The sequence below is a fragment of the Mesocricetus auratus genome, unplaced genomic scaffold (genome assembly GCF_017639785.1).
Source record: "Mesocricetus auratus isolate SY011 unplaced genomic scaffold, BCM_Maur_2.0 Super-Scaffold_100003, whole genome shotgun sequence".
Taxonomy (NCBI): domain Eukaryota; kingdom Metazoa; phylum Chordata; class Mammalia; order Rodentia; family Cricetidae; genus Mesocricetus; species Mesocricetus auratus.
In genome coordinates this window covers 116,718,653-116,733,663 of record NW_024429188.1, presented here as the reverse complement: position 1 = coordinate 116,733,663, position 15,011 = coordinate 116,718,653, and the positions used below count along the sequence as shown (strand labels likewise).

The 15,011-nt window shown below is 39.4% G+C and overlaps 1 protein-coding gene across 7 annotated transcripts in view; it reads left to right on the top strand.

Annotated features, from left to right (window-relative positions):
• The window catches only part of Gabra3 (gamma-aminobutyric acid type A receptor subunit alpha3), a 172,789-nt gene extending 159,182 nt beyond the window's left edge, over positions 1–13,607 (top strand). For 6 of the 7 annotated variants that reach the window (XM_040744730.1, XM_040744734.1, XM_013126417.3 and 3 more), the window contains 2 exons: positions 10,383–10,430; positions 11,322–13,607. In XM_040744730.1, coding sequence (XP_040600664.1) covers positions 10,383–10,430; positions 11,322–11,657 — 384 coding nt within the window. In that variant the 3' untranslated portion in view covers positions 11,658–13,607. The remainder of the gene's footprint in view (positions 1–10,382; positions 10,431–11,321) is intronic. The other variant, XM_040744731.1, reaches the window with a different exon arrangement.
• Positions 13,608–15,011: the final 1,404 nt, after the last annotated feature.

Sequence of the window (15,011 nt, the reverse complement as noted above, 5' to 3'; positions counted from 1 at the left end):
TGCTTAGTTTCCTTCCTGAACATGACCACTAACAGCTTGCAAATAACCCCCCTAAACAATGACAAACATCCATAACCTACTGAATGACAGTGTACAAAATGATTATGCCACAGTACTTATATACATAATTTAAATAATTTCAAATTTTTCTACTATATTCAGGTAGGCTTCATCCCAGTGATGCACAGATGATTCAATGCATGAAAAATCAGTAATATATAATCTACCACTTAAATAAACTGTATGACAGAAACAATATGATATATCATTAGATTCAGAAAAGGTATTTGACAAAAATCTAACATCCACCATGATCACAGTCCTAAAGAGACTTGGAATATAGGGGAATATAAGGGACATATTTCAACACAGTATAGACAATATACAGTAAGACCCCATCCAGCATCATCATAATGGGAGAAAACATCAAATAATTTCTACTAAAACAGGAATGTCCACTCTCCTTATTCCTGTTCAACATAATAAGTGGTCTTACAGCAATAAAACAAGTGAAGGAGATGAAGTGAAATGAAAATAGGAAATTCAGAGTATATTTATTTGCAGATGATACAGTTTTACGTATAAAAGTTCCTGAAGACTCTATGTATAAAAGTTTCTAAAGACTCTATAAAAGTTCCTGAAGACTTCTATTTTTATCAAATTTAAGTATTTTTGGAGATTTATTTTATTGTGAGTGTTTGTGTGTGTGTGTGTGTGTGTGTGTGTGTACATGTGCTGGTGTAGGTCTGTACTGCATAGGGTGTTGGTTCCCCTGGAGCTGGAGATATAGGCAGTTGTGAACGAATTGCTTGATGTGAGCACCGGGAATTGAACTTGGGTCTTCTGCAAGCATAGCTATCCTTGTTAACCACTGAGTCATAGCTTTACCCTCTTAATTTAAATTTTAACCTTTTTTACTGTCTTTCTAGTAAATATGGAAACCATCATATGAAGTTTACCTCAATTGCTTGTTTATTTCTTCTCCTCAAAGCACTGATAGTATCTGAATCTTTTCCATTCTTTCCTTTTTGAACCTGGATAATTCCCCACGTATGCTCTAGATAACTCCCATCCTTTTCTTTATTATTTTAATTTAAAATAGCTTGCTTCACATGTCAATCCCAGTTCCCTCTCCCTCCCCTCCTCCTGCACCCCCCCCAACCATCCCCTCCAGCCTCCCACCCTATCCCCACTCCCACATATGGGATATCTCGAGTCTGTCATTTCACTCAGGGTAGGGTCCAGGCACTCCCCCTAAGAGTCCAGGCTGAGAGAGCATCTCTCTTTGTGTTATAGACGCACGAAGTCTGTTTGTATGCCAGGGATAAACACTTATCCACTGTCCAGGGCCCCATAGGTTGCCCAGGCCTCCTCATTGACTCTCACATTCAGGAGGTCTGGATCAGTCCCATGCTGGCCTCCCAGCTGTCGGTCTGGGGTTCAAGAGCTCTCCCCTGTTCAGATCAGCTGTCTCTGTTGGTTTTGCCAGCCCATTCTTTGCCAATTTGCTCATCGCTCCTCTCTATCTATCACTGGGTTCCTTGGGTTCTGTTCACTGCTTAATTGTGGGTGTTTGCCTCTGCTTCCATCAGTCACTGGATGAAGGCTCCAGGATGGTTATAGACATCAATTTTATTATCAGGAATGGGCATTCGAGGTGGTGTCTCCACTATTGCTTAGCTTGCCAATTGGTGTCATTCCTTTAGATCACTAGAGGTCTCACTGCTGCCAGATCTGTCTTCTAACCTATGATTCCCTCTCCCCCCTATCATACTCCCCACTCAACCTTCCTTTTCCCCCATGACCTACTCTCTCTTCCTCTTCTCCCCCTCTCTTCTTCCCAGCTGCCATTCCCCCACCCCCACCCCTCGCCATGTTCCCCATCTGTTCAGAGGATCTTGCCTCTTTCCTCTTCTTTTGGTTACCATGCATATCTCTTAGGTTTTTTCCTGTTTCCCAGACTCTGTGTCAGTGGAAGTGCAGACTGGCACTATCCTAATCCATGTCTAAAATCCATATATGAGTGAGTACATACCATGTTTGTCTTTTTGTGACTGGGTTACCTCACTCAGGATGGTTTCTTCAAGTGACATCCATTTGCCTGCGAATTTCAAGATTCCATTTTTTTTTATTTCTGCTCAGTAATACTCCATTGTGTAAATGTACCACATTTCTTTATCCAACTCCCATCCTTTTAGAAAGTTGGCTTTCCATCTGCATTTTCCTTCCCTTCTATAGGCTTAATTGATTCCTCTAAGTCGATCTGCCTTCCTCTGTCATTCTTTACCTCATTTTTTTTCAGACAGAGTCTCTCAATGACCCTAGACATAACCAATTCAACAAGACTATCTGGTCAGCAAGCCCCCAGGGACTGTCCTGCTACCCCTCCCAGCACTAGGATTTCAGTCTTTTTTGTGAACTGCCATACCCAGTTTTCATATGGGTGTTAGCAGGATTAACTCTGGGCTCGTTGAACTATTTCCCCACCCACAAATTGTCCTTTGTTATATTTAATTATAACATTAAAACATTAAATTAAAATCGTGTCCTAGTTAGTTCACAATTTCAGGTTACAGCCCAGCACTGGAGGAAAGTAAAGGGACAAAATCTTGAAGTTGCCAGTCATATCACTTCCACAGTCAAGAACAGAGGGAAATGAATGCCTAATGCTCAGTTCATTGTCTGTACTGTAAAACAATTTAAGACACAAGCCTAGAGAATGATGCCATATACTTTTAGGATGGATACTCCTATATCAATTAACACAATCAAGAAAATCACCCATATATTACCCATGGAATAGCCTTATGTAAAAAGTCTTTCATTGAGATTGTCTTCCCAAGCCATTCCATATTGTGGCATGATGACAATTAAAACTATCAAATACAGATATATGAAATTTAAATTATTGTACAATTTGTTATTTTCATTTTCATTAATTACATATTTAATAATTTCATACATGTATATAGTGCATTCTGATTATTCTCACCCTCACACTTTCTTTTCATCTTCTCACCTATGTATTTATAAAAATCAAAAGTGTAATTCAATAATGTTAAGCACACTTACAGCTAATCCCCAAAATACTTTTGATCTCCAAAACTTAAAATTCTTTACTCATTAAAGGACTTGTCCACAACCTTCTGTATGCTGTAATGTTCAGTTTCAATTGCTTTTTTGACAGTGCAGATAGAAATGCAGTAGTGATTAAAATATGTCATGTTGGAAATGATGAGATAAACTAAAAGTTAATTTTACAATACAATCCCAATAATCTGTGATTAAATCACCTACTGCTTCTCTTCACATAAAGTACCTGTGGAGGCAAAGTAAAGGCTTGTTCTCCCAAGTGACAGTTTTAAAGACCTAGTCATAACCAGCTTATAAGATGACTAAATGAAATGACATGCAAAACCTTTTAGCAAAGTCAGTATAAAGTGTAAAGTTTTCTTCACTTTCTTTCTATTTTTATTTTGCTTTCTTCTTTTCCTACCCATGGGGGGAAAAACTACTAAGCAAGTTAATAAGCAGGCAAACAAGTAAAGCAATGTTTTATTTAATATCAAAGGCATTTAGCAGCAGGACTATATTCACACAATGACTTTGCTAATTACAAATGATCCTCATGTAGTATTTAAAGTATTTATAAGGTTCTTAGAAGGCTTTGAGTTCTGTACCCATTCTACTTTTAAAAATACGACTACAATCCTCTAACAAAGAAGAAAAGTATTTATTTACTTACATGAACACCTCCTACCCATTTCCAACACTCCCTGCCTCCGACTGATGTCAACATAGGCAGGCAGAGTGTGATATACAGGGCCTTTCAAGATTTGGCCTTTTCCTTTATTATTAAATAATTAATTTTACATCCTAACCACAGCTTCCCCCCTTCCTATCCTCCTATTCCTCCCTTCACCATGTTTCTGTGTCCTCCTAAGTCTGCCCTCCTGTATTCAAGCTGGGCAAGGTAGTCCAGGATAGGGAATAGGTTCCCATGAACTATGCTACTCTTGTTTTCTTCTCTTTTCCTTTTTTTATTTATTTAAATTAGGAACGAGTTTGCTTCACATGTCAATCCCAGCTCCCTCTCCCTCCCCTCTTCTCCCACCATGCTTCAACCCTCCCCTAACCCCTCCCCCAGTCCCCACTCCACTCTCTAAAGAAGGTGAGGCCCTTCATGGGTGGAATCTCGAAAGTCTGTCATATCATTTGGGGCGGGGCCTAGGCCCTCCTCCATGTGAGCAGGCTGACAGAGCATCCCTCCACGTGGAAAGGACTCCCAAGTACATCTGGATGACAGGACTAAATACTGATTTATTGTCTGAAGCCCCAAAGGATGCTGAGGCCTCCCCACTGACACCAACATTCAGGGAGTCTGGATCAGTCCCATGCTGGCCTCTCAGCTATCAGTCTGGGGTTCAGTGAGCTCTCCCTTTTTCAGGTCAGCTATTTCTGTGGGTTTCACCCACCAAGTCTTAATGCCTTTGCTCATCACAAACATTCATTGGTGTTTTTTATTTTAGCTATTCTGACAGGAATAAGATGGTATCTCAGAGTTGTTTTCATTTGCATTTCCCTGATGGCTAAGGATGTTGAGCACTTTCTCAAGTGTTTCTCAGCCATTTTAGACTCCTCTATTGAGAATTCTCTATATTGTTCTGTAGCCCACTTTTTAATTGGATCCTTTGGTGTTTTGGAGACTTGCTTCTTGAGTTCTTTGTAAATTTTGGAGATTAACCCTTTGTCAGATGTGGGGTTAGTAAATATCTTTTCCCATTTTGTGGACTGCCTTTTTGTCTTGTTAGCTGTGTCCTTTGTCTTACAGAAGCTTCTCAGTTCCAGGAGGTTCCATTTATTGATTTTTGATCTCAGTGTCTATGCTACTGGTGTTATGTTCAAGAAGTAGTCTCCTGTAACAATTCGTTCAAGGGTACCTCCCTCCCACTTTCTCTTCTAAGAGTTTCAGTGTGGTTGGATTTATGTTGATGTCTTTGGTGTATTTGGACCTAAGTTTTGTGCAAGGCGATAGACATGGATCTATCTGCAGTCTTCTACATGCCAATATCCAGTTATGCTAGCACCATTTGTTAAAGACACAGTCTTTTTCCAATGTATCATTTTAGCTTCTTTGTAAAAATCCAGGTGAACCAGGTGTTTGTAGGTGTGTGGGTTAGTATAAGAGTTTTCAATTCGATTCCATTGGTCTACCTGTCTATTTTTGTGCCAATACCAAGCTGTTTTCAGGCCTATAACTCTATAATAGAGCTTGAAGTCAGGGATGATGATACCTATGGAAGTTCCTTTATTTTACAGGGTTGTTTTGGCTATTCTGGGCCTTTTGTTTTTCCATATAAAGTTGATTATTGTTCTTTCAAGGCCCGTGAAGAATTGTGTCGGTATTTCAATGGGGATTGAGTTGAATCTGTAGATTGCTTTTGGCAAGATTGCCATTTTTACTATTTTAATCCTACCAATCCAAGAGCATGGGAGAGCTTTTACATTTTCTGGTATCTTCTTTAATTTCTTTCTTTAAAGACTCAAAGTTCTTGCTTTACAGGTCTTTCACTTGTTTGGTTAGCATTATCCCCAAATATTTTATATTGTTTGTGGGTATAGTAAAGGGTGATGTTTCTCTGATTTCTTTCTTAGCCCACTTATTGTCTGTATATAATAAAGCTACTGTTTTTTTTAGTTAACCTTGTATCCTGCTGAAGGTATTTATCAGCTGTAGGAGTTCCCTTGTAGAGCTTTTTGGGTCACTTATGTAAATTATCATATCAGCTCCAAATAGTAAAACTTTTATTTTTTTTTCTTTTCTAATTTGTATCCCCTCGATATCCTTTTCTTGTCTTATTGCTCTAGTTAGAACTTCAAGTACAATATTGAAGAGCTAAGGAGAGAGAGCACAACCTTCTCTTGTTCCTGATTTTAGAGGAATTGCCTTTAGTTTAATGTTAGCTGTTGATTTAGTGTATATTGCTTTTAATATGTTCAGGAACATTCCTGTTATCCCTAATCTCTCCAGGATCTTTATCATGAAGGGGTGTTAGATTTTGTCAAAGGTTTTTTCAGCATCAAGTGAGATGATCATGTTGTTTTTCTTTTGCAGATTGTTTATATGGTGAATTACATTGAGAGATTTTCGTATGTTGAACCATCCCTGCATCACTGGGATAAAGCCTACTTGATTATGGTGTATGATTTTTCTGACATGTTCTTGGATTTGATTTGCCAGTATTTTATTGATTATTTTTTCATCAATGTTCATGAGGGAGATTGGTCTGTAGTTCTCTTTCTTAGTTGTGTCTTTGTGTGGCTTAGGTATCAAGGTAATTGTAGCTTCGTAAAAAGAGTTTGGCAATGAACCTCCTGTTTCTATTGAGTTGAACACTTTGAGGAGTGTTGACATTAGCTCTTCTTTAAATTTCTGGTAGAATTCTGCACTGAAGCCATTTGAGCCTGGGCTTTTTATGGAGACTTTTCATGACTGCTTCTGTTTCATTAGGGGTTATAGGTCTCTTAAAATTGCTTATCTGCTCTTGATTTAATTTTGGTAAGTGATGTATATCCAGAAAATTGTTCATTTCCTTTAAATTTTCGAATTTTGTGAAGTATAGGTTTTCAAAGTATGACCTGAAGATTCTCTGGATTTCCTCAGTGTCCATTGTTATGTCTCCCTTTTCATTCCTGATTTTGTTGATTTGCATGTTCTCTCTCTACCTTGTAGTTAGTTTGGATAGAGGTTTGTCTATCTTGTTTATTTTCTCGAAGAACCAACTCTTTGTTACATTGATTCTTTGTGTTATTTTTGTTTCGACTTTATTGATTTCTGTCCTCAATTTGATTATTTCCTGGTGTGTACTCCTCCTGGGTGAGTTTGCTTCTTTTTGTTCTAGAGCTTCCAGTTGTGCTGTTAAATCTCTAGTGTGACTATTCTCCCGTTTCTCCATATGTGCACTTTGTGCTTTAAACTTTCCTCTTAGTACAGCCTTCAAAGTGTCCCGTAAGTTTGGGTGTGTTGTGTCTTCTTTCTCATTGGATTTTAGGAAGTCTTTAATTTCTTTATTTAATTCTTCCTTGACCCAGGAATGGTGCAACTGTGCATTGTTCAATTTCCATGAGTTTGTAGGGTTTCTGCAATTTGTATTGTTGTTGAATTTTAACTTTAAGGCATGGTGGTCTGATAAGATACAGGGGGTTATTCCATTTTTTTGTACCTGTGATGGTTTGCTATGTTGCCAAGTATGTGTTCGATTTTTGAGAAGGTCCCATGTGGTGTTGAGAAGAAGATACATTCTTTTGTGTTTGGTAGAATGTTTTATAGATTCTGTGAAAACCAATTGGGTCATAACTTCTGTTAGTTCCTTTGTTTCTTTGTTAAGTTTCTGTCTGGTGGTCCTGTCTAGTGGTGAGAGTGGGGTGTTGAAGTCTCCCACTATAAATGTGTGAGGTCTTATGTGTGATTTGAGTTTTAGTAATGTTTCTTTTACAAATGTGGGCACCCTTGTATTTGAGACATAGATGTTCAGAATTAAGACTTCTTCCTAATGGATTTTCCTGTGATGAAGATGAAATGATCTCATTCATCTCTTTTGATTGATTTTAGTTTGAAGTCTAATTTGTTAGATACTAGAATAGCTACACCAGCTTGTTTCTTGGATCCATTTGATTAGAAAATTTTATCCCAACCCTTTACTCTGAGGTAATGTCTGTCTTAGAAGTTGAGGTGTGTTTCTTGTATGCAGCAGAAGGATGGATTCTGTCTTCATATCCATTCTGTTAGTCTGTGCCTTTTTATAGGCAAATTAAGACCATTAATATTGAGGGAGATTAAGGACCATTTAGTGTTAATTCTTGTTTGTTTTTGATTTGTTGGTAGTGGTGTTAGTGTTTGTGGATTTACCCCCTTTTTATTTTGTCTTTTGGTAATGTTGGATTATCTATTATGTATGTTTTTGAGCATAGTTACCTTCCTTAGATTGAAGCTTTCCTTCCAGTACTTTCTGTAGGGATGGATTATGGATATGTATTGTTTAAATCTGGTTTTGTGGTGGAATATCTTGTTTTCTCCATCTATAGTGATTGAAAGCTTTGCTGGGTATAGCAGTCTGGGCTGGCATCTGTGGTCTCTTAGTGTTGGTAGAATATCTATCCAGGACCTCCTGGCTTTCAGAGTTTCCATGGAGAAGTCAGATGCAATTCTGATTGGTTTGCCTTCGTATGTCACTTGACCTTTTCCCTTTGTTGCTCTTAATATTCTTTCTTTTTCTGTATGTTTGGGTTTTTACTGTTATGTGGCGAGGGGACTTTTTGTGGCCCACTCTATTTGGTGTTCTGTAGGCTTCTTGTACTTTCCTTGGCATGCCTTTCTTTAGGTTGGTGATGTTTTCTTCTATGATTATGTTGAATATGGTTTCTGTACCTTTGAGCTGGGTTTCTTCACCTTCTTCTATCCCTATTATTCTTAGATTTGGCCTTTCCATGGTGTCCTATATTTCCTGGATATTTTGTGTTAGGGATTTTTTGGACTTTAGATTTTCTTTGGCTGGTGAATCTATTTCTCCTAGTGAATCTTCAATGTCTGAGATTCTCTCTTCTGACTCCTGTGTTCTGTTGGTTATGTAGGGTACTCCTTTGTATGGGCTTTCATATGATATCCCTATTCAACTGCCCTCCCTCCTGCCTCCTACAATTCCTCCTCCCTCTCCTCAGCAGAGTTCCCCTGGGTCCAATGTTAGTCACCAACCCAAGTACAGGGGATGGCGCAAAGATCTGGCCTTTCCTTCAGTTCTTACAACTTGTTTGCTGTGCTCACTGTGAATCAGCCACAGCAAACTCCTATGCACTAGCCTTTGCTGCATTATCATTTGGTGACTCATGCTTACCTTTTTAAAAATTTATTTTACATCCTAGCCACAGTTTCCCCTTCCTCCTCTCTTCCCTGTCCCTCCCCCACCCCTTATGTTTCTACCCCTAAGTCTACTCCTCTTCCAATTCTGTTCAGAAAAAGGTAGGCCTCTCATGGATATTGACAAATCATAGCATTTCAAGTTTCAGTAAGACTAAGCACTTCCCTATGTATTAAGGCTGGGCAAGATGACCCAGTATGAGGAGTAGGGTCCCAAAGTCAGCAAAAGAGAGACAATTCCTACTTCCACTGTTAGAAGCTCCACAAGAAGACTGTTTTTAAATTGTGATTTTTTTCCTGTTCAACTTTTAATACTCAGACTGGAAACCTCACAGCCTGCCTTGAGCTGCCTTTCCCACACATGCAGATACACTCATAACAGTTAACTCAAAATGGTTATGACTCAGGTTACACATTATGGAAATCATGTTTTTATAGGATTTTCTTCAACAACAGGCTGTGAGCACCTAGGAGAAAGCGACTGGAGTATAACAACTTCTAACCTTCCCCCTTAATCCTAAATATCCAGCATATGTTTTGGCTTTGATATTCAATAAATATACAAAAGTGCTTATTTGAATCAGGAAAGTAAATGGTGCTGTGATTGAATGACAGAAGACAGAAGTGTTGAGAATTCTGAAGAATTAAAACAGGGAGATTAGGAGAAAGGAGCAACAAAAGGAACTGAGAAACTTAGTAAGAAAACGACTAAGGAACTGGGGGATTACAGAATTTAATTCCAGCTTCTGATAAGCATCAAGAAAGCGACTGAGACTTCTGAAGGGAAGACATGGGAAGAGTTTTTATGTACTGAACTAGGCCCCTGCCTTGGGCTGCAGTTAGGAGCTAGCTTGCTCTTGTAGTCACCATGCCATGCAGCCTCTCTATTCCAATCCAAACCTAAGCATGGCAACCCCAATGCAGCACCACATATACAGGAACGCATTTATGTGAAGACAGAGAGAGAGAGAGAGAGAGAGAGAGAGAGAGAGAGAGAGAGAGAGAGAAAGAGAGAGAGAGAAAGAGAGAGACAGAGAGAAAGAGAGAGACAGAGAATGTATGTGAGAAAGAGACAGAGAGACAGTGAGAGAGACAGACAGAGAGAGAGAGAGAGAGAGAGAGAGAGAGAGAGAGAGAGAGAGAGAGCGAGAGCACTTCTTACTGTGTTTTGGGGATAGTTATGTTGGGAAAAAAGCTCCTAAAGGGCAATGTCATAGCAAGCTTCCTGCTGTCTACTTTTGCTATATCAGAAGAAGTCATTTCTTCAGCTTTGTAGGGACGCTGTGACTCCTGCTAGCAGCCTGGCAAGAGGGAAAAAACCTTTGTATACCTCCTACTTTGCTAAGCACATTTATAGTGCATGAGGGAAGCATGCTGTTGTGATGATGCACGTAAATATTCCATAGTATGTATTATGCTCTTTATGACAGAATGACTTTGCAGATTCACCAAGCTCTCTTCTTCACAGGAGGTGTTCCCCTTGACGGCTGCAGCCTTTTTGAAGTTTTTTCCTCGGGTAACCAAGAGTACCTTGTACTATACAAAATGACACAGTGTATCTATGGACATAAGTCAGGAACTCAGATTGGTAGTATGTATTCTGCCATTTAATCTGAGGCCGACTTACATATTAAGTATGAATAATGTCACCTACTTCATAAGGTGAAGGATGAAATCATGCAATCTATAAAACCTCACATTTCCTAGCAATTTCCACTGCCATTCTCCCCTCTGATCCTCTCAATAATCTGCTAGTTATTTTCATCTTCAGTTTATAAATGAAGAAACTGAAGCCCACAAAGGAGTAGTGATTTATTCAAAGACACATAACTAGAATTTTCTAGTTTTCTTTCTGTTGCTGAGATAAAACACTGGTGAAAAACAACTGAAATAGGAAAGGGTTGATTTGGTTTATACCCTCCAGGTCACTGTCCATCATTGAAGGAAGCTGGGACAAGGACTCAAGCAAGATCTTAAAGCAGAGACTATGTAGGAATGATGCTTGCTGTCTGAGCTTTCTTACAGTATAATACCACCTGCCTAAAGAATAGTGATGTCCGAAGTGATCTAGACCCATCTACATCAATGAACAATCAAGCCATGTTCCCAGAGATATACCCAAGAAACTAACCCTGATGTGGGCAGTCTCTCAATTGAGACTCCATTCTCAGGTGACTTAAGACTGTGTCAAGGTGACAACTGGGACTGACTAGGACAGTTAAAATGGTGCATGCAGGTTTTCTTTTTTCAAAAATACTGTCCCTATGTAAAATATATTACTTAGTAGGTTCTTTAATGTCCCTCATGGCTCTTCTTCCCTGCAGTCTACAAAGGTACTTTGTGCAATGAATTCATCATCTTTTATTTGTTTTGTTCTCCCCCTCCCCCTCTTTTTTTCTGGCTCTAGAGGAAAACACCAGCAGCCCCAACAAAGAAAACAAGCACCACTTTCAACATTGTGGGAACCACCTATCCTATGAACCTGGCCAAGGATGCTGAGTTCTCCACCATCTCCAAGGGTGCTGCTCCCAGTGCTTCTTCAACTCCAACAGTCATCGCTTCACCCAAGGCCACTTACGTGCAGGACAGTCCTGCTGAGACCAAGACCTACAACAGTGTCAGCAAGGTTGACAAAATTTCCCGCATCATCTTTCCTGTGCTCTTTGCCATATTCAATCTTGTCTATTGGGCCACATATGTGAACCGTGAATCAGCTATCAAGGGCATGATCCGCAAACAGTAGATAATAGTGGCGGCACAGCAACCAGAGCACTGTATACCCCATGAAGCATCCAAACACCAAAACCAGGGCTCCCTTCATGTGTTTCATGATTTTTCTTTTTAACCCTGTTCCAGGCTGAGTGTAATCACTTTCTCAATTCACATTTATAAACCTCAATGAAAATGTAATAACAGAAAAATGACTTGTCCATTGAACATTGCTTGGATTGAGCCAAACACTGCCATTTGTCCAGTTGCTCATCTCAGTATGCCAGTCTCCCCCAGCTGAGGGCACTGCATGTATTTAATTTTACTCTGTCCACTGAAGAAGGGACAGGAGACTCTACTTCTAGTGGAAACCTTGGCTGTGTGAGATCCAGGATGTTGAGATTCAGGAGCTGGGCTGCATTGGATGATTCTGACTCACTATGAAGTTAGGCCTAGCTATCTCATATAATTTTATCAATCTGGCCCCTCCTATGCCCCCAGCAGGGCCTACTAGACCTATGAACTTGTAAAATGTGAAGAAGCCTATGCAAACTTCTGAACTGACTCCTACACAGGTTCTTGACTTGTAGGTCAGTGGGGACAATTGAGCCTCACCTCTGTCAAACATGTATGACAAAAAGAGGGAACTAATTGGGTCATTCCAGCATTAAAAGACTAGGTGCTACTGTAGTTTCAACTAGCCCCTCAGGAAAGCAGCACCTCAATATATGTCTCCTTCAGGAAAGTCCCCTGCCTCAATAACACTGAGCCCCTTATAGCCAACTGACTATTGCTTACTGTGGATTCATGACTGCCTACAAACCCTTCTGGAAAAATGAAGACTCTTTTAAGTTAAATTAAAACACATACACACAAAATTATCCAGATCAAATGCCTATATAAGAATTGTTCAAAGACAGGTAATCTAAGAAACTCACCTCCCTGCCAAGGCAACTAGTCAAATAGTAGAAGAATAAGATGTTTGGTAGTAGTTGAAGGCTGCCTCAAAAGAAAGGGCCACAAACAGTGGAAAGTCAAACTTTTCCATCCACATTGTACATATCACACTCCTCTTTCAGGCCCAGTCATTTTGCTTCCATTGTGTCAAGGACTTCTCACCTGCTTTGGATGCCAATTGCAATGAGAAATGAATTACAGATTCATACAAATATCTCTATTTATTTTTGAGTCAGTTAATTTATTAGCTTTATTAGCAATTTTATAATGCATTAGAGGCCACTTGATCTCATTTTGTTCTTAAATGTAAGCAAAAGAACAGATAAAAACACACAATTTTTATAAGGCAGTTCTAGAAGTTTGAATAATTTGCCTGAAATTCTTACAAATGTCATTGATAAAGAAATATCCTATACCCATTTCCAAAGGCCAAAATGAAGGTATATCTGAGAAGCCAGGGCCATTCTTACTTTAGAATGAGCACAGCCACAGTTGGCCCTCTGTGTCATGAAGACAGTTTGACACTATAAAGGTCTTTAGAAAGGTAACAATGCATTCCCCAAAAAGATGACTTCCAGTAGTAATTACTCAAAGGAATGAGACTGTTCAATAAACAGCCCCAGACACTTTGGATCTGAATACCTCAACTAGCCCAGAGTACCCAGAATGTCCAAGGTAAAGCCACAAGTAGGTTCTTTGCCCACCCACTGAACAAAGCTCCTAAGGGGTGTATCATTAGCTGCTGGTTGCCTTTAATCCATCTTTCCCTTAACCCCTGCTTCCTTGCCATTGCTGGGATAATGCATGCCAGTCCCATTATTCTTAAGACTGTGTCTGTAGGTAAATTTATGACTAGAAGAATGTAGTTTTGTGGATGTGTAGGGATGGGGGTGGGATGGGGGGCTGTTAATGATTGTCTTAAGGATATAAAATGAAAGCTTGACCTTTGCCTCTCTGTAGAAATTGTGTTTTCAAATGCTTTGGTGCAATGTTTAGCGGCTGTTTATTAAATCCTTTATGAATTGTACTTGTGCTTGAATACTTTCATTGATTAGTCTTATATACAGTTAGTACTATATTTTTGACTTTGATACCCACTCTGATACCCTAAACTTTCCTCTTCTTAACACTATTATAACATATGAGAAAAATGTTTTCTCTAGAGCATCAGAACAGTTATAGTGATCCAAGATGGATCCTGTGTGGAAACATGGCTTTGAATGACTCTTTACCCAACATGAAAGAGATGGAAACAGTATTTTCTTTACAGTTCCAGACATGTTTCCCTTCCCATTGAGTACCATTCTTATTTAGCAATATTTCAAGTAAAGTGATAGAGAACATCTGATTGGTTAAGCTATATGTTAGGGAATGCATGGCACCTTTCTTTTTCATAGTGTTCTGAGTCATCTTAGAGGTAATCTCAAGAGATATACTTGAGAAACTTACTTGGCTGCTGTGAATGGGAAAAATATCCTAGGGAGAGTGGTTTTTTTTTTTTGGTTTTATGAGACAGGGTTTCTCTGTATTGTTTTGGAGACTGTCAGTCTAGCCTGGCCTCGAACTCACAGAGATCCGCCTGCCTCTGCCTCCCGAGTGCTGGGATTAAAGGCGTGCGCCACCACTGCCTGTCAGGAGAGTGTTTTACACACACACACACACACACACTCTCTCTCTCTCTCTCTCTCTCTCTCTCTCTCTCTCTCTCACACACACACACACACACACACACACAAGCATTGTTCTCCAAAGTAAAAGAAGGACTTGCAAGTATATCTCCATGAGTTTGGAGCCAGTCTATCCTACATAGTAATTTCCAGAACAGGCAGAGCAACATTAAAAAAGCCAATTCAGATTATGATAGATCCAAGTCAGAATAGTATTCTTTCAAGTAGCTGCTGTTTTCACTCTAGAAACATAAAACCCATTTAAATTTTTTTCTGTAACATAATTGATGACTTGTCAGTTTCAAATGAATTTTTCTTAAATGCAAAGTAAAGCTCACGCAGAGAAAAACCTAGGGGTACAGGGGCCATATTTATAGGTGGGACAGGCATCTCTCCAGATCTCTACCTTCCCCCTACATCCTTGCCCTGTGAAGAGATGCAGGATGAGTATTCTTCAGCTCTACTCTGCATGCAAAACTGGATGTGAAGCTGATAAGATTAGAGAGGCCTGGAGATGGTGGCACATGCCTTTAATCCCAGCACTTGGGAAGCAGGTGGATCTCTATAATTTTGAAGCCAGCCTGGTCTACAGAGTGAGTTCCAGTACATCCAGTATTACACAGAGAAACCCTGTCCCAGAAAAAAAAAGATTGGAGGGATATAAGACAGAGTTAGAAAAATAATAACTCCTTTTGTTTTGTCCTCAAAAATCTTAGTCCAGGATAGAAAAGAAATCTTCAGAAGGGAACCTCTTGGACTTACTA